The following is a 20281-nucleotide window of genomic DNA, read 5'->3' on the forward strand; positions in this document are numbered from 1 at the left end:
TGTCACTGCTGTATTTCCTTGCATGTATGTGACCTTCCTCTCAGGAATTATGACTCAGTTGTGCAGATTCAAATTGAGCAGGTTCAAGTCCATACCTGATAGATACTCACCGGGTACCTGCCGGCGCCTTTAGATGTGGGATTGCAGTGCTGAGAAGGGATGTAGTCTCTACTCTCAGGGAGCTCAGTAAACAGTAACCACGTGAATAAACAAGGTACTTTTCAAATAGTGATATTTTCTTTGAAGGCAGTAAAATTAGATGGAAGGTGATGGTAGGACGTAACCTCAGTTTGTCAAGTCAGCGATAACCTCTTTGAGGAGGTGCTAGTAGGTGCATTCTCTGGGTGAAGGGCAGCAGTAGGTATTTAGAAGACAGAAAAATGAGATGGCTTCCTGTTGCCTGTAGGAAGCCTATGGCTTGGAAATTCTCTAGTTTCTGTCTTTAAGATCAGCCAATGAATTTTTTTATTCAACTTGTTTTTATCCAATGCATTATATTAAAGTCTGCATGTTAGAAATGAAAAATTCTTACATAGGACCCAAGCATTGCTTTTTCTTCAGATACTTCATTCACTACTTACATCTTCTAACTGTAGTCCCTCAGTTCTCCTGTGGTTATTACATGAGTGAGTAGATATCCTCTCACCATCACTTTATCCCCACTTTTTTCAGATTTTTTTCAGTGGTGTCTGTGCTTTTCTTGCTTTTCTAACCTTGCATTTATTTCCCTGCAGATCTCACCATCTGCTGCAATTTGACTACTCAGGTTAGTGAAAATTTGCCCATTTACCAGTTTTGTGCCTTAGGCAGTATTCACCAGCATTCTCTTGAGGTGAATAAGGATCTTTACTTCTCTGGCCACTTGTGACTCATTAATGGTGAAGTTCCATATCTATAGAACAGTTTCATCCAAGAAAAGCTAGCTGGTTTTTTGAGTATTTTTTTCTTCTTAATTGTAGTACACTAGTATAGGATCTGGAGAAGGCAATGGCACCCCACTCTAGTACTCTTGCCTGGAAAATCCCATGGACGGAGGAGCCTGGTGGGCTGCAGTCCATGGGGTCACTAAGAGTTGGACACGACTGAGCAACTTCACTTTCACTTTTCACTTTCATGCATCGGAGAAGGAAATGGCAACCCACTTCAGTGTTCTTGCCTGGAGAATCCCAGGGACGGTGGAGCCTGGTGGGCTGCCGTCTATGGGATCATACAGAGTCAGACACGACTGAAGCGACTTAGCAGCAGCAGTATAGGAACAGGATAGGAAGACAATACATAATTAATACATAAGAAATCTAGAAAACAAATCATTTACAGATAAATGAAAACAGAGCTGCTGCTTTTGGTAAGGTAGAGTAAGCTTGTCATATTTTCCAAATTATATTTATTTAGCCAAAAATAATATGTATTTATAAACAATAATATGTATTTACAGATAATTCAATGCTAGTTTTTAGAAGTGATAGATGGTTTATTCAGGCATGAAAATTATCTCTAGAATGTGGGCCCCATACTGCTGAAAGATTTAAGATTGTGGTAGAGAAAGAAATTCTCATTTAAGAGTATCTGATTTTACGTTAAGTTGGAACACAGCAGTAGTGTGTTTTGGTTAGGCACTTGTACTGCATGATGTGTTCAGTGTAAGTATGGGAAAGGCTGGTGAAGACTGGATTTATCTACAACATATACTGGGGCATTTTGTGTGGGGAGGGTCCTAACACCTCATGAAATGATAAAGAAGAACCAGGTAAGGCAGATGGGACAAGGGTAGGGACACAGCCTCCTCTTCACTGCTGCATCCCAGCCCCCAGCACGCAAATATTTTTGACCAGTTTGAGGCCGAGCTTACAGGTTGGTTGAGTTGCTAGAGTATGACCTCTAGTAATTTCCCTACTCATGACAACTTTTCCGTTCTAATTGTGCTTTATGTTCTTCAACTCTCCTGGAGAGGAGTTAATTGGTTTTGAGACTTTCTCTGATCACACATGTGTAATTAGTGACAAGGTGTCATTTAAAGCTTAAATAATAGAAGTAAAGTATGTTTATCTAGACTAGTGTCCATGTGGAGTAATTTAAAGATACGGAAATGGGTGGCTAGAGGTACACAGTCAGTATATAGTCGGCCCTGCTAAGGTGGAATACCCTCTCTCATACCTTGTACCATGTGCTTCCAGGAGAATGGGGTGTCTGAGTGGACCACCACCACATAGACTAGCAGATTCTGCCCCAGTCTCGTGACCCCTGCACACATCTGTAGAATGTAAAGTGCTCCCGTGTGTTGATTATTTAATTTATGAGGCATTGTACAAACCTCAACATAAATCGGATATCCCTGGGTCTGCTCCTGTGAACACACAGCTTCCTTTTACGTTTCTGACTCCTCAGGAGCTGTCCTAGGGACTTCTCACAGTTCCCTGCCGGTGTCTCCTGGCTCCTGGTCTCCAGCTTTCGGGGATGCCCCGTCCTGGGGTCCCCGTCCCACATCTTCCTTGCGAGGCGCTTTCTAAGTTCAATGTCACATTCACCTCCACAGCTATGCTGTCACACACCCGGAGTAGTGTGTCAGACCTGGTGCCTCCTTTTCTCTCCCGGAACCAAATTCCTAGGTCATAAAACCTACCTGTATACATAATTAAAAAAAAAAAAATCAGGAATGCCCCACTTGTAACATAAAAAGAAATAAAAAGTAATTTTTTGGATAAAATAATACGTATTTTAAAAGGTAATGTTTGGGACACATGTGACAACATAGAGGAACCTTGAAGACATTATGCTAAATGAAATAAACCAGATACAAAGTGTATGATGTCACTTAGATGAGGTACCTAGGGGAGTCAGATTCAGAGATGGAAGTACAATGAGGGCTCCCAGGGACTTTGAGAAGTGGGGAAGGGGGGAGATATTATTTAATGGGTTTGGAGTTTCAGTTTGAGAAAGTGAAGAAGTTCTGGAGATGGATGGTGGTAATAGTTACATAAGAACGTGAATGTACTTAATGCCACTGACTGTATACACTTTAAAATGGCTTAAATGGTAAGTGTTATGTGATAAAAAAGTTTATTAAAATAAAAAATTAATTGGAAAAAAGGCAATGTTTGGGCACAACTATATCAGATAAAAATAGCCTCCATAGATTTCCAGAACATCCCTCCAAGGGAGTGAAGCAGTGTGCAGGGTCAACTTGAAACCAAGGAACCGATGTCCAAGATCTTAGACTCTAAGGAACAGAGCTCACAATTTGACTCCAAAGACTTTTTTTTACCTGCTCTGCCGAGGCCTTCCAACTCTCAGTCTGTGAAAGTTTTTCTCTGTGCCATGCCAGCTGCCTTAATCCAGACCACTTAGGCTTTCTACTTTCTTATCTATCCTACAGAGGTGTGGTCCTTTTCTTCCTGAACGCTTTAAAATCACAAGACGGGATCGAACATGTCTAAAATAATGTTAGTCACCACCACCTCACCCCAAATCTGAAGTAGTCTTATTCTTTAAAGAGGAGGTAAAAAATTGGGATAGACAATTTCAGAAGTGTGTGAAAGTGACGACAGTGGAAGGGAGACTGATCTGAGCTTAATCCTATTTTTTTTTTCTTTTTTGGCCATCCCATGAGGCATATAGGGTCTTAGTTCCCTGACCAGGAATCAAACTGATGCACACTGCAGTGGAAGTATGGAGTCCTAACCATTGGGCTGCCAAAGAATTCCGTGATCCTAACGATTTTTAATCTTTATTCAGATAATTTTTTTAAAATGTGATGTGATCCTAGGGAGAGAATTTAAGAACTAACTCTTAGAATTAGTAGAAAAGACAAGCTCTATGGTGTGCCTTAGAAAGACTGAAGGAGAAAGGAGGCCAGAAGGCTTTTGGTAAAAGGGTTCTCTAGCCAGCATCACTAGCCTGAAAGAATCTTAGTGAGGAGAGGTTAGAAGAAGGTAGAATTTTTGTGGAAGGATCAGGCTTTTATCACTTTAAAATTAAGGACAAAATTAAGAAGCTAAGTAAGAACTAATAATGCTCCAGGGTCATTATCAAATTACCCCAAATCCTAGTGATTTAAATAATACTTTCTGAAGTTATCCCTTCCTATTTTAAGACGAAGTCTATCTTAAACTTCAAATATTCAGCCTTAATTGAACTGGCCTTTTGCTGGGTGCATTTGTTCATTTTGGACTATTTTTCTAAATTCATGCAATTCAGCTGTTGACTAGAAACTCCATAACCCACACCTGTCTATCTGCATGTACATTTAGCTGATGGGTGATTTTATCACCAGGTGAATCCAGGAGTAAGTCTAGAAGAGCATACATCACCTCCTCCCTGTAAAAAAACTAAAACATGGAAACTCAATGATGCCTCAGAAGAGCATTAACCACAACCAGGGGTCTGCATCTGTGGAGACCTTGCTACCGCTTTGTACCTTCCAAGTGCTGTCCTGAAGCGTTAGGCAGTCATGCAGGCATGCTCGGGACCATAGCGGAGCCTTCCCGAGCCATCCCAACCAGAGCAGAGGCAATCTACGTCCTTCACAGATGGGCCCTGTCTTAACAGTTCACAGTCCACTGTGTTCATCCAGCCTAGCCAGGAACCAGGGGTCTGAGGGAGTGGTGACCCTGCTGTGCCAAGAATGAGCCTCCAAGAAAGCTGTTCCGAATCATATTTGGATTTGGGTGGAATGAATAAAAATCACATCAACCAACAGATTAAACATCCTTCATAGTTCAGGAAGGACCAGAATAATTTTTGATAATTTGAGAACTATCTGGTATGGATATTATTGTCAGGGTCACTAATGACATCAAGTTATCTAAAAACCCTAGTGATTTATTTTTTAAGATTAAGTTCATTGTAAGTTCATTGTCTATAATTTAGGATTATTTGAACTGGCATCTAAATCCAGATTGGTTTTGACAGATAATTCCTCTGAAACATTTTGCCAAATCTCATCTAAATAATTCTGTGTCAAGGATGAACTTCGCTTTAATCAAAGGAAAATTATTTTTGGAAAAAACAAAAAGAAAAATAATCAGGTCTTAAGAATTTTTAGAGTTAGAAAATGTTTTCCAAATCAGACCAGGGATTTCCAAACCATCAGCTACCTTCCTTCCTTTAGAACCCTTCTTTTTCTACCCCTTGGTGGCTGTTAAATAAGTTCCTGGAAACTCTTCCCTCTTTTTTCTCAGTCTTGACTTTCTCAGTCTCTTTTCTGGTCCCACTCTTAATAGTGCCGTGTGTGATTACCGGCACCATGGAAACCCATCTCAATGAAATGGAAAGACTGGCCGTTTAAAAAAACAAACAGAGCCAACTGCCCATGCCTCCTAGAGTCCTGCCAGGCCAAAGGTCTGCCCTCCGCTGGGTTAGCTGCTGGGGAGGCAGGCAGTACGCATACTTCGGCTTTAATCACAACAGGTACCTTATTAGTAAAGAGACAGTGGGCTGCCTAAGATGTTAGTCCTTAAAAATGTTGGCAGGCAAGGAGATTCTGTGTTTTCACTTCAAGGACATCTTAGAGCTGTTTTACTTCAAAGCACGGTTGATCAAATTTAACATGTTAAAATGATATTTTGAGGCTGACATAATCAGTACTTGTCTTAATGGCCGTAAAGTCCTATTTCAATATTAAATGATGTAAAGGGGTTAATTTTATGTACCCAAATCTGTGGGCTTAGTTTTCTGCTAGCTTTAGTCACCTCACTGGACTCACTGGTGTACTGTGATCATGTAAAACTTTCTCAGGGAATGCCCTGCAGTGCTAACTTACTTTCTTAGCAAAAACAAAGATGGAGAAAACACAATTATTGTAAAAAAGAAAGAAAAAAACAAACCAAACCCTCAATCCATTCAGATTTCTGTTCATCTTTCTTTGAAGTCAAAGGGTAGTATAAAGTTTTGATTTGCAACAAAATCTGAGATTATCCATTAACTACTCTAGCAGCCTTCTACTGCCTTTCAAATGTACATGTAATTTTTAAAGGGACCAGGCTCTTTTCTTTGTGTTTACCTTTAAAAAAAAAGTGTATTTAAGTAGAATACATGTAAATACTCCATCTTAAAAGAGTTATTGAGTAGCTTTTCAGGTGTTAAAAGGATGTGTTCTTAGAAATTAAATTGCATTCAAGGAAGAGGCAACAAGCTGAACCTGCTAATCTCAGGATGAAGAGCAAGAGGGCAGAAGTGCTCGGAACTCAGCATCCCTGTGGGGAAGTAGGAAGCTGGAGAAATTCTGCATTCCACAGCCCCTGAAAATATGGTGCAGCATTTATTATCCCATTTTTGAAAGTACGGTGGAAATGTAAATGATACAGATCCCTTGTCCCCACCAAAAGGAGCGCAACAGGACTGTCTGTTGTCCACCTCCTCCTCAGCTTGATGGTGTGGATCTGGTGAGGAGGGCAGAGGATCGGGGAATGGGATGCCCACAGGTAAGGACAGGTAATGACTGCTGCCTGGAATCTGTTCTCTCCCAAAGGGCATAGTAACTGCAGCAACAGTGGATGATAAATAGGGTTTTGTTTTTTGTCCTCAGTTCTGCAGAGGCAGTTGTTCCATTAGTCCCATAGCCCGCAGTGCTCTGCTGGGCCTGTTTTTACCCTGCTTTCCTGGCCTTCCTGAAATACTGCCTTTGTTAGCACTTGCTACTTGAGTCAGTCAGCTGTTACTACAAGTCTGCTGTCAGAAACAAACTTGTTTTTGTTTTACATCTTCAGTAGTTTTCCTCCTTTAACTGCTATCCCCTAATGATACATAATTTAACTTGTATGCACCAGAGTTTTATCATGTTTCTTTTTGTAATAAATTACGTAACAGATATTAAATGAAGACCACCCATCCCCTTAAAATGGTGCTACTGGAGGGGAGGACAGTGAGGCTAATGACTGTTTATGGCATGGCCAGATAACAGGCAATCTGAGAAAGCCGTACTGTAGGTAATTATTGGACTTTTTTGTCTCCCCCCCCGCCCCCCCCCCGCCACTGCCAGCCTTGTGGGATCTTATTAACAGTTCCCCAACCATATATCGAACCCAGGCGCTCAGCACCCAGCCCTAATCACTGGACTGGCCAGGGAGTTCCCTAGTTATTGCATCTTTTGGACCAGTGGGCGCCTTGATTTGCAGCTGCGTAGCGTCACGGGATTTCAGGGGCTTCCGTAGATAAAGTGAGTCGAGGTTCCCTTCTGGTGGACCGTCTTCTGTGGTGAAACCGCTCGTCAGGGAGAAGCTTGGGTTTCTAGTGCACTGCGTCAGCTGTGTTGGAGCTGGTTTCATACGACGGCTGCTGCTGGGCTTCCTTCACAGCTGACTCTCTGAGCCAGAAGACTCGCCCGGCTTCTCAGCGGAAGATCGCTGCTGATGGCGCAGCATCTGCGCCTGGGGCTGCCCTGTAGGCGAGAGGTGAGGGGGAGAAGCCGGGCTGTGGCCCGCGCAGTGAGAGGCGCCCTTTCTTAGACACTGGCTCTGGGCTCTGGCGAGTGGGGAGGAACTTCTGCCTTCACTTGGCTGGTCAGAATCCTGTCATCCATGGAGAGACGCTGACTCGCCATTGACTTGAAGTGGGGATGGTCAGGAGGGAAGGGCGTAAACCGTGAGCACGCGTCTTGCTTCCTTCTGTCGCCCATGGATAAGGAGTGAGAAGCTATGATGGGATTTAAGTTCTTGGTTATCTTTGGATAACACAACAAAAAGAGGGTTTCACCCAGTTCAAAAATGGCTTCTGTGACTGATGAAGTGAAGTTGTTGTTGGAATGATGGAAAATGTTTCCAGAGCAGGCAGCACCCAGGCGCTGGTCATCCCTGAGAGGTGTGCAGCCCTGGAGTAAACACATGTTTGGAATAGAAACAAAAGACTAGTTCCTGCCGTAAAGGCATTTCCACATGTGGATAAAGTCTGTTTTAAAACCACTGTTCTAAAAATGATGTTATCCCCTGTTGAAGTGAAATGTTAGTCACTCAGTCGTGTCCGACTCTTTGCGACCCCATGGACTATAGCCTGCCAGGCTTCTCTGTCCATGAAATTCTCCAGGCAAGAATACTGGAGTGGGTTGCCATGCCCTCCTCCAGGGGATCTTCCCGACTCAGGGACCAAACGCAGGTCTCTTGCATTCCAGGCAGACTCTTTACCGACTAAGCCACTGGCAAAACCTATCCCCGTGTAGATAATAGTTTCTAATAAGAGCTTTGTATTGGTTTAAATAAGTGAGGTTAAATATGGGAACATCTGGTCAACATTTTCATGTCCCTACCCATGTGACTCTTGTTGGAAATACCAGTTTTGCCAGTACTCGTGTCTTCTGCTAAACTAAACTATGTACCAGTCTCCAGAGAATGAAGAATGGGTGGGGATTTGGGGAATAGCTGCAGCAGTAGTGGGGGGCCCAGGCTGCGGGTAGAATACACTAGCTCTCCCGCAGGCTATTTCCTCAATGAGGAAGGATCTCTTGGACCAAAAGATGCCGCCTCCCCAGATGCTGTTTTCCAGTTCCCTATTTGCTGCCCAAACAAAACCAAGAAACAGAAACAAAATAAACCACAACTTAACTTTGCAAATTTTGGCTGAGGGTAGGAAAGGAGGTATCAAAAGCTGAAGTTCTTGCTTTATTTCAACAACAACAAAATTCAATGAAATAAGGCCCGTTATAGCTGAAGAAGTAAGTTTCCACTTAAGCATACTTTGAATTTACCAAATGTACCATTAAGGATTACAACGTGTAGAGCAGGGGGGGAAGAAAAATAAACCACTAATAAAGGATAATAGTTCGGCAGGCATGTGTTCTTAGTTTCATCAAAACAATGACTAGCATATTCAATCTGGTTTGAATTCTAAAGAATGTCTCTTAAAAAGTTATACTAGATCCTTTGAGTGATTTCTAAAGTGGATTAATACATGAGAGTCTGAATTCAAATTCCAAATAAAGCTGATGAATTCACGTAATTATATCTCACCTGCCTCAGATCAGGTTATTCATTTTCTTCAGAATTGAGCTGGAATCCATCTCTGATAAGGACCTGAAGGAAATGAGCCAGTTTGAAGTCACTTTTATCAACAGCTGTTTTATTTTTGTGTCCACAAGGGAATTTTTTAGACCCAGCACTCTTTAATAGAAATATAATGCAAGACACATGTCATTTAAAATTTTCTTGTCATATTTTTAAAAGTTAAAAAAAAAAAACAGAAAAAAGACCTCAGAAATGAAATGTTTTCATAATATATTTTATTTAGCCAATATAGCCAAAGCATTATTCCAACAAAGAATCGGTATTTTGAAATTATTGAGATATTTTACATGGTTTTTTATTCCACTAAGGTTTCTAAATTTTCTGTGTGTTTTACACTTAAAGCACATCTCAAATTAGCTACATTTCAAGTGCTGGACAGCCCAGCCCACCGTGGCCAGCACCCGCTGTACTGGACCACACGGCACCAACGTGGTGTGCAGAGGCGGCAGCTGGAGGCAAGGCTTCATCTGACAAACCAGGAGTCTGAGCTTTACCCTGAAGCCTGCAAGGCCACAGTGGTGGAGCAGTGTTATTTACAATTTTGAACTTCATCTGGTGGTCTCAGGGAATGCAGGTTAGAGATTTAGGAGTGAGGGCTCTAACCCGTAGCACGTTCAAGTGGGTGTTGGGATCCAGGGGAGGAGTGATCGCCCAAAGTAAAAACAGTGTGGGGAGCGTGGACCACGGGAGGGTGTCTGAGAGGTTTGGGAGGAAAGATCATTGGAATTGGATGGTGGCTGCTGGATTTGAAGGGCGGGGGGTAGTCTAGGATGGTTGTCCCGTTTTTACCTGGGTGGTTGAGTCCACAGCAGTGGTGGTGACTGAAATGGAAGGAGGAAGGTTGTAAGCCCGCCAGGCTCATCTGTCCATGGGATTCTCCAGGCAAGAATACTGGGGTGGGTTGCCGTGCCCTCCTCCAGGGGATCTTTCTGACGCAGGGGTCGAACCCATGTCTCTTAGCATTAGCAGGCAGGTTCTTTAACCACTGGTGCCACCTATGACGCCAGAAGGGCTGGGGAGGGCACTCAGTACTTAAGGTACCCATGAAGGCTAGGCAGAAACCCGAAGGGGACGTAAGGGTCAGGTAATCAAGGACAGCTTTATGGAAAAGGTGGGACTTGGGCAGAGTCTTAGAGAACCAGGAGAAGGGGCAGCAGAAATGTAGACAGATGAGAAGGTGTTGGACATGTCTAAGTGACACTGTGATTAAACCTTCCTGCTGGGCCAGATGGGATTAGGGCTGAGATCAAAGCTGTTGTGTTTGGCACACGTGGGGTTGGATCATGCAGTGTTCTAAATTTTAGGTGCCAACATTTCCACACAAAAGGCCAGATTTCTGACTTTTCTTTAAAATAAAAGGCAGCCAGGAGGTTGATTTGGCAGCGCAGGTGGTCCTATACGGTAATGATGGGACTGAGTGTAACGGCCCCTCTCCAGCAAGTCTCTTTTACTCCTTCCTGCTGTTTACCCGAATCCTGTAGACATTTGAGTTTTCTGAGTCAAGGATTGGTAGGTAATAAAGTTACAGAGATAGATCAGTGACAGATTATAGAGGGCTTTTAATACCAAAGTAAGGGGTATAAATGTAGTCAGCTGATGTATAAGGGACTGATGAGATTAAAGCCATGTTTAGGAGAGTTATTCTGTTCTGGTTGTTGGATATTTATTTATTTGGCTGCGCCAGGTCTTAATCGTGGCATGCAGTATCTTCATGTGGGATAGATCCCTATGTAGCATGTGGGATCTAGTTCCCTGACCAGGGATCGAACCTGGGCCCCCACAGCATCTTAGCCACTGGACCATCTCCTTGGAGAGAGATCCTGGACCACTGTGAAAATACAAAAGTGAGGGAGAACAGTTAACCAGTTTTGAAAGGGAAAGGAGAGATGTGATTACCCAAGTAGGCCTAAAACTGCAAAATGGAGGTCTTCTAAGGCGATGTCGTCCAGAAAGGCTGCAAGTGCCACAAGGGATCGTCTGGGCCAGCGTGCTTTCTGGGAAACTGACTTTGCAGGCTTTCAGAATTCAGGCCAGTGTTTGGTGTAGGGGACAGTGAGTCTGATTGTTTGAAACAACTGCTTGGTATAATAGCTCCGTGACTGCAGAGAAAGCAGTGGAAGCACACACACACCTTTTCTTCTTGCTACGAGCACAGACGGGTGAGCACTGAGAAAGTGGTAGTGCTGAGCAAGGAGTGGAAAGCGCGGGGCTTTGGGGCCGTGGGAGCAAAGCTTGTATTAGACAGTGGGTGCTGGGCCACCGGTTCTGTCACCCAGAATAGCACCTGCTGGTCACACTCCTTTTGAAACAGTCGGGTTGTAGATCTGCAGTCACTGTTCTAAGTAGACTATACATGGAGGGAAAAGGTCCTTTAGCAAGAAGGCTAAAATTAATATCACTCTTAACTTCTTGTCAGGCCCTAAGTTCTTTTTTTTTTTTTTTTAATTTTTTTATTAGTTGGAGGCTAATTACTTCACAACATTTCAGTGGGTTTTGTCATACATTGATATGAATCAGCCATAGATTTACACTTATTCCCCATCCCGATCCCCCCTCCCACCTCCCTCTTCACCCGATTCCTCTGGGTCTTCCCAGTGCACCAGGCCCGAGCACTTGTCTCATGCATCCCACCTGGGCTGGTGATCTGTTTCACCATAGATAGTATACATGCTGTTCTTTTGAAACATCCCACCCTCACATTCTCCCACAGAGTTCAAAAGTCTGTTCTGTATTTCTGTGTCTCTTTTTCTGTTTTGCATATAGGGTTATCATTACCATCTTTCTAAATTCCATATATATGTGTTAGTATGCTGTAATGTTCTTTATCTTTCTGGCTTACTTCACTCTGTATAATGGGCTCCAGTTTCATCCATCTCATTAGGACTGATTCAAATGAATTCTTTTTGACAGCTGAGTAATATTCCATGGTGTATATGTACCACAGCTTCCTTATCCATTCATCTGCTGATGGGCATCTAGGTTGCTTCCATGTCCTGGCTATTATAAACAGTGCTGCAATGAACATTGGGGTGCACGTGTCTCTTTCAGATCTGGTTTCCTCAGTGTGTATGCCCAGAAGTGGGATTGCTGGGTCATATGGCAGTTCCATTTCCAGTTTTTTAAGAAATCTCCACACTGTTCTCCATAGTGGCTGTACTAGTTTGCATTCCCACCAACAGTGTAAGAGGGTTCCCTTTTCTCCACACCCTCTCCAGCATTTATTGCTTGTAGACTTTTGGATAGCAGCCATCCTGACTGGCGTGTAATGGTACCTCATTGTGGTTTTGATTTGCATTTCTCTAATAATGAGTGATGTTGAGCATCTTTTCATGTGTTTGTTAGCCATCTGTATGTCTTCTTTGGAGAAATGTCTGTTTAGTTCTTTGGCCCATTTTTTGATTGGGTCATTATTTTTCTGGAATTGAGCTGCAGGAGTTGCTTGTATATTTTTGAGATTAATCCTTTGTCTGTTTCTTCATTTGCTATTATTTTCTCCCAATCTGAGGGCTGTCTTTTCACCTTACTTATAGTTTCCTTTGTAGTGCAAAAGCTTTTAAGTTTCATTAGGTCCCATTTGTTTAGTTTTGCTTTTATTTCCAATATTCTGGGAGGTGGGTCATAGAGGATCTTGCTGTGATTTATGTCGGAGAGTGTTTTGCCTATGTTCTCCTCTAGGAGTTTTATAGTTTCTGGTCTTACATTTAGATCTTTAATCCATTTTGAGTTTATTTTTGTGTATGGTGTTAGAAAGTGTTCTAGTTTCATTCTTTTACAAGTGGTTGACCAGTTTTCCCAGCACCACTTGTTAAAGAGGTTGTCTTTTTTCCATTGTATATCCTTGCCTCCTTTGTCAAAGATAAGGTGTCCATAGGTTCGTGGATTTATCTCTGGGCTTTCTATTCTGTTCCATTGATCTATATTTCTGTCTTTGTGCCAGTACCATACTGTCTTGATGACTGTGGCTTTGTAGTAGAGTCTGAAGTCAGGCAGGTTGATTCCTCCAGTTCCATTCTTCTTTCTCAAGATTACTTTGGCTATTCGAGGTTTTTTGTATTTCCATACAAATTGTGAAATTCTTTGGTCTAGTTCTGTGAAAAATACCGTTGGTAGCTTGATAGGGATTGCATTGAATCTATAGATTGCTTTGGGTAGAATAGCCATTTTGACAATATTGATTCTTCCAATCCATGAACACGGTATGTTTCTCCATCTGTTTGTGTCCTCTTTGATTTCTTTCATCAGTGTTTTATAGTTTTCTTGTCAGGCCCTAAGTTCTTTACATAGATATTTTATTTAATCCTTGCAAGCACCTTCTTGAAGTACTAGTGCTGTCTCCATTTTATAGACAGGGAAACTGAGGCCCTAGAGGTTAAGAATTTAACTAAGGTCATAGGGCTAACAAGGGATGGAAACAGGACTTAAATGCAGACATAATCTCTTGCGCCTTTCCTTTAACCTCTACCTTTCTTTTAACCACTGTGTTAAACCGCTTCTGTATTTTTATCTGTTCTAAGGCCACACAAATAGGCAGATCCTCAGGTAGAGAGCCTTATGCTTTTATCCCGGAAGCTCCAGTGTAACTTATTTCAGTTTGGTTTAGGTCCTCCTAGAAGAGATGAGACTTCAGAATTGAGCCTTCAGACTGCCTTTCAGGGGAGCAGATGATGGGCTGAGTCCTTGGGTGACCTTGTGGCGTGGTGTATTCAAAGGTCTCTTCTCTTCCTTTAGCTCATGGCCCAATGATAACTGATAAAGGGTGTGCTGGTTACCTTTTATTAAAAATATTTTTAAAACCCTCTTATAAAAATTGTTATTTATACAAGCTAAACCATGTTGGCTTTTCTTCATGTGTTCTCATGAAAAATTATCATAGAATACATTTTTATAAAAATTTGACTATGGAAGGAGAATCTGTTACATGTACAAAAAAAGACATTTGTACAAAGCCTCAAAACTTGTCAAGTTTTCCTGCCACATTTAGTGTGGCTTCTTTCTCTTTGGTCTACAGATGAAACATGTGAATGAAAGGTTTGAAGATGAGAAAAATAAAGAGGTGGTTCTCACGTGCATCGGCATCACTTCAGGAGTCGGACGGCTGTTCTTCGGCCGGATCGCGGATTATGTGCCTGGTGTGAAGAAAATTTATCTCCAGGTACTTTTTTTTTTTTTAAACGTCTTTTACTATGTAAAGTTTTAAACCTCATTGATGAACCTCCCATGTACCCATCCCATAGTGTCAACCATTATTGCATGTATTTCCACGGGAACTGAGAAGTATAGGGAAATGCTTTCAGGTCAGCCTCTGGGAGTGGAGATGGGCTTGTGGTGTTGCTTTGATTCTTTTTTTTTTCTATTTTTGCTGTGCTGGGTCGTCTTGGTCGTGTGGGATCCGCTCTTTGTTGAGGTGTGCAGGCTTCTCTTTGCAGCGATGTCTCGTCGCAGAGCACAGGCTCTAGGCTGTGGGGCCTCAATGGTTGAAGTATGTGGGCTCAGTGGTGGTGGCTTCCAGGCTCTCAAGCGCGGGCTCAGTAGAAGTTGCTCCGCGGCATGTGGGATCTTCCTGTCCCCTCTGCATTGGCAAGTGGATTCTTTATCACTGAGCCACCAGGACAGCCCTTAATAAGCCTTTATTCCTTAATAAGCCTTTATTCCTCTAGCAAATTTATCCTTGTCACCTAATGGCTCATATATGTACTTATTTACTTAAATTCTTCCATAAAATAAGAACTATTTTCTAGACCCTTTTACAAGCAGCTTTTAAAGTGCAAAATCAGTTATGAGGTCTGGGTTTTCTCTTTGGCTGTGCTGCATGGCATGTGGGATCTTAGTTCCGTGACCAGGGATTGAACCAGTGCTCTGGTTTGCAAAGGGAGCTCAGAGTCTTGACCACTGGACTGCCAGGGTAGTCCAGAGTTTGGGGTTTTCAACATGAGAAATTGGCGAACAAACAATATTCTTTGTTCTGTCATGGAACTGCACCAAACCAGAATGGTTTTCTATCTTTTGCTTTTTTTCTAAGAATGCTTTATTTTTGACGTAGTTCTCATGGTCATGTGCCTTTTGCAGTACCCTGTGAAATTCAGGGATGTGCGTGTCTTTTGAGTTTCTTTACTGCAGATTGCCTTCTGGGTGTTGTGGGCTGTGCTGTCCCGAGACCATACTGATGTTCACTTCACAAGTATTGAAGTGACTCCTCCATGCTGGCTACTGTGCTAAATGCTACAGATGAAACACCACCTGCGTGCTCTGTGACGAATGGTCTCTGGGTGAGACAGATAAAGCCAGGTTGCAGCACAGTGGACTAACGGGGCTAGGTGGAGCCACAGAAACACAGGCACGGAGCAACTAAATCACTAGAGGAGGTCTGAGCAGGCTCCCTTGGCTGGCGGGCTGTTGAGAGTAGCAGTTAGATAGATAAGGAAAACGGAGAAGAGTGTTGCAAGCAGAGGAAGCCGCATGGGCAAAGAGACGGAGACGCGACATTGTGTGCTGTGTCTGGGAAGCAGTGTTTGGGTGGACTCTGGGAGCTGGTGATGGACAGGGAGGCCTGGTGTGCTGTGGTTCATGGGGTCGCGGAGAGTCGGACACGACTGAGCGACTGAACTTTAAGAGAGCATAGTAGGTTGCTTGGCTGGGGAATAGGCAGGAGTCAGGTTGGGAAGGACCTTTGTGAGCACAGAAGAGGCTGAGCTCGATCCTGAAATCTACCAGGAGCCATTAAGGGTTTTTTTTATACAAGGGAGTGACAAGAGTTGTATTTTATAAAGCTTAACCTAACAGCTGTGAAGGGTGAATACAGAGGAGGAGGGGCCAGGGTTCATACAGTCACAAAAGGCTACATGTTGTGTGGTTCCCTTTACACGCAGTGTCCAGAATTGTGGCGGATCCAGGGACAGAAAGTGTAGATCAGTGGTTGCTGGTGGCTGAGCGAAGGAGGGTCTGGGGAGTGACTGCTATGGCTGTGGGGCTTCTTTTGGGGTGATGTAAATATTCTAAAACTACACACCAGTGAAGGTCAGTGAACCGAGTGCGCCTTTGCTTCCAGGTGCGCGCTGCTGCACTTACAGATGCGAACACGGAGGGGCAGAGGGGCTGCCTCACTGTGGGTGTCTCTATAGATCTAGGCGGTCAGCGCACTAAGGAGTCTGGTCACCTAGCTGGAAGGCTGGGAGAGTACTACCTTTAGAAGTATTCCTGTGTTATGATCATTTCCCCTTTTATTAACACCTTAACTGCCGGTATCCCTGTCCAACGTTTAACAGAACAGTCTTGTTTTCAAGCGTCAAGGGAGCCCTCTAGTGGACATTTGTTGCCTTACAGACTTTCGGCTTCCTTTCATTTATTAAAAGAAGATTGAGTGTCTACTGTGCCCCAAGCACCAGCCCCGACCCTGGTGGGTGATACAAACATGATACAGACATGGTCCCTGAGTTTCTGGAGTGAGACCTGAGGCAGGGGAAAGCTGGGCATGATTGGGAACTCGAGAAGACAGAGTGGCCTGGGAGGAGGCTGGAAAGAGCAGGACATGGGGACAGGAGTGGCCAGATTAACCAGGGCCTTGGAATACACCGTGGAGACATTTTACTTTAAGCTTAGTAGGTCCTTGTTGGAGAATGACGTGATCTTGCATTTGGAAGTCGGCGTGGTTGCTGTGGTGTGTGCAGGACTGAAGACTGCGAGGGAGGCGGGGGCGCAAGAGGGAGACCAGGGAGGAGCTAATACAGCGTCCGGGTTAGAGAGGATGGAGGCCAGACTGCAGTGACGCGACGGATGAAGGCATGGGGTGTTTTATACATCCGCGCTTTACCCCAAAACAACTTTGACTTTAGAAAGGATCCCCCGCTACCAGTGGGGCAGTTGGTTCCTTTACAACGTAACAGGGGGCAGATGCGTTCGTAGTTCATGTAACTGAGGAAAGAAAACAGCCTTTTCTGACTTGGCCCACGTGTGGCCTGCAGTTACACGGAAGTGAGTGAAGAATGAGTAATTTCGTTTTGGATGAAAGGTTAGCCACAGCCTGGCTTCTTTTAAGTCGCATCTAGTTTTCTCCTTCATCCAAACGTGGTACAGCGTGTGTCACGCCTGTAGTACGTGCTGAGTCACAGGCGAGGTGACCGCAGTCCAGGGAGGCCCGGGCAGCAGAAGGCTGGCCTTCAGTGTCCCGGCTGCTGGGAGCCCCCGACATCCCTCCCCGCTCCGTCTCTCCCCTGCCCCAACTCCCGAATCTCATGTGGTTTTTGATTCTTGGCTCTTCTCTGCTGTGATCAAGTCCAGCTCTGCCTGTCGGCTTATTCCTCCTCCTCTCCCTGTCTCCCCGCCTGGCTGTTTGCCCTCTGGCCCAGCCGCTAGGGGCTGCAGTGCTTCCGCAGCTTACTTCCTCTCCTTCCTTTCGTGGGTGCTGGGTTTTCTCAGGCACATCTGCTCCTTGCTTCTGTCACAGCTCAGCCTTGTGGGGGCACAGGAGTTCTCCTCCCTCCCTGCCCCTGTGACACCAGTGCTGAGTAGCTTCCGGGCCCGGAACACAGTTCGCAACATTCCACGTGGTCTACTTTGGGGGCACAGTCATCTTGGGTTTGGGGAGGCTGCAGAGCAGAAAAGCACAGACTCTAAAGTGAGACCCAACTCGTCTCCAGATCGTGCAGAGGCCCGTGTGAGGATTCATGGTGACAGCTTATGTAAACTGCTGGCCCAGGGGGATCATTAGTAAGTCCTTGCTTTTGTGAGATTTTAATATTCTGTGAAATACTGAGGCAGATTCTGATTTGGAACAGGTCTCAAGAAAAAGGAGACCTTGGTTTTTCTGATGTGGGGATCTTTGCTTATAGGTAACAGAGTTTAGGAATATATTTTACACTTTTACTAAAGAGTTCTGAATTTAAACTTCCAGCAAGGTCTTGGGTAACCGAGTATTTTCAGCCTAACAATTCTGAATACTGACCGAAGAGGTGATTGAAATGTATTATATAGAATAATGATGGGTAAAGAGAATCTCTGCAGAAGTTCCAGGAGTACTTCATTAGGAGAGGGAAGACTGTGTCCTGGCACATTCCCAGCCATCTTTCTTAACTTCACAGGCCTGTGTTTCCAGTCACCAGTACATTATTGCAGATTTCTCTTTACTGTGTACCTCTTTCAACAGTGTGAGGGTGTTTCAAAAGTTTGGAAGTTGTAACTCTAAGGAAAGAATCGAAAGCTTTGGATTAAGATCACTTTCCCACTGTGTCAGATTGCTCTGTGCCCATGGACATACCAAAGTGTGGACATCATATCCATGTATGTAAGCAGACAAACCCCGATGAGTACACACAGGAAAGGTCTGGGAGGACCATCAAATTACTGAGCGGTTATTCCTGACCAGGAGAGTGTGGGTTGAGGGTGGGAGGGGGTTGAAGGAAGACTTTCATTTATTACTGTATACATTTTTCTACAGTTTGAATTTTGTCAGGAATGCATGAGTTACTTTTGAAATGCAGAATTGTTTTTTGTAATGTAGAAAAACGAATCACTTTTAGATCCATCTTCCTCTGGAAGTCACTTCTGCTTGCAGTAGAACGAACTGAGCCGCGTTGTCCAGTTTGTTGTTGCTGCTGCTGTTTTTTGTTCCCTTTTGGTGTTTTATGTTTTCTGAAAGATACCTTGGGATAAAAGGTATATGCTTTACCAAACATGAGCTGCTTCTACAATGGTATCCAGGTATTTAGCAGCTCCCCTGCCTGAATGAGGAATCAGACTACGATTCCCTCTTCTCACCTGGGACGCGGCATTGGGGCTGGTTGCTCCTCCAGGCAGAAATGGTGGTATTTATGTGCAGCAGGAAAGCTGAACAGACGTCTGGGTGAAGCACTTCCACAGGACTGCGTGCTTTAGAAGAAACCGGATGCTCGGCTGTGCCCTGAACACTTTCCTTTGGTGTGATGGACCCCAGACCCCTGCTGCCAAGTAGAGGGTTCCTAGCCAGAGGCTCTGAAAGTCTGCAAACTTTATACTGGGTAAATTCATAGGAGCAACACTTGTTTCTAACTGTGGCCAAGAGAATATAAACTAATATAATTTGCATCTGCCAAATTCATAGGAGCAACACTTGTTTCTAACTGTGGCCAAGAGAATATAAACTAATATAATTTGCATCTGCCTCTGAAAGTGTCTTTTGCTTTTATTCAGGTGCAGCTCATTTTTTCCTCTTCCGTCATTATGCTTAGATTTCTGAAGAAAACTTCCACTGACATTTCCTCCAAAAATGTTCTTGGTGACAGAAATGGGGACTGTAATAGCAAGGAATTTTTTTGTTGTTCTTAGGTACATAAACTAACTGAAGCAGGGGGTTATTCTTCTAGAGACTGTAATATTATGACAGAAAATATTTCCTGTATAGTTTTAAGAAGCAGAAGCAAGAAAGACATCTCAACAGTCAATGTCTCATTAAATGGCAGTGCCAGAGCCTAGAAAAGGGTTAGGAACCTTTAAATCTCTTTTTTAAATCTAACCAGAGCTACTGTGTTTGGGGTGGAAAGAAAGATTGTAATACTAAATTACTCACCTTTCACACTGGGGGCTTGTATCTACAGATCAGTAGATATTTGGGGAAGTGATGAGCTTCCTACACGCACAGTGCGCTAAACCTTGGTCTATGCTACTTGTGGGTGGAGCGTTCCTGAGTGTGGGGAACAAGTGTGTCCTTGTCAGCTTGGCCTGCTATTCTGAACTTAGCTACATTTAGGGTAGTTAAACCTGCTGAGAAACAGCAGCATTTCTCACTACTTTTTAGCTGCAAATAAGGCAGAAGTAGCCAGGTATTTTCTGAGAGATACTGAAGAATAAGTGTGTAAATTTCTATCAATTCAATTCTTAAAGAAAAACCAAGGAATTTTACTTTAAATAACAACTCATAATTTTTATTTAACAATTATTGTTAAAATTTAACAGTTTTAAATACTAATTGTCAAATAGTTGAAAAAGAGAATATAAATTAATATAATTTGAATTGAGAAAAGGAGAGCTTGCAGTCAGGTAAAGTATTAAGAAGTAATAATGTGCTCAAAATATATATATTAATAAACCTGAAACTCTTATATGAATGATTTCTTAGAAAACTGAACAAAGAATAAAAACTTGAAGGGACCAAAATGAATAGAAAAATCAGGATGAGCACTATATGTGTCTGGGTCTCATGTTAAATGAATTGGGTCCAAGAAAACATTTGTTTATTCAGCAAAACTGACTTTGTGCTCTAAGCTGTCAACATTCACTCTGGTTGTCTTATCTTGCAGGAGATTGTACTGAACAAAGTATGA

General features: G+C 43.3%; 1 protein-coding gene across 2 annotated transcripts in view; it reads left to right on the forward strand.

Annotated features, from left to right (window-relative positions):
• SLC16A10 (solute carrier family 16 member 10) overlaps positions 1–20281 on the forward strand; it is a 114811-nt gene that overhangs the window by 87176 nt on the left and 7354 nt on the right. The window contains exon 4 of one of the 2 annotated variants that reach the window (XM_043439695.1): positions 13972–14142. In XM_043439695.1, coding sequence (XP_043295630.1) covers positions 13972–14142 — 171 coding nt within the window. The remainder of the gene's footprint in view (positions 1–13971; positions 14143–20281) is intronic. The other variant, XM_043439696.1, reaches the window with a different exon arrangement.

This window comes from Cervus canadensis, chromosome 20 (assembly GCF_019320065.1).
Source record: "Cervus canadensis isolate Bull #8, Minnesota chromosome 20, ASM1932006v1, whole genome shotgun sequence".
Lineage (NCBI taxonomy): Eukaryota > Metazoa > Chordata > Mammalia > Artiodactyla > Cervidae > Cervus > Cervus canadensis.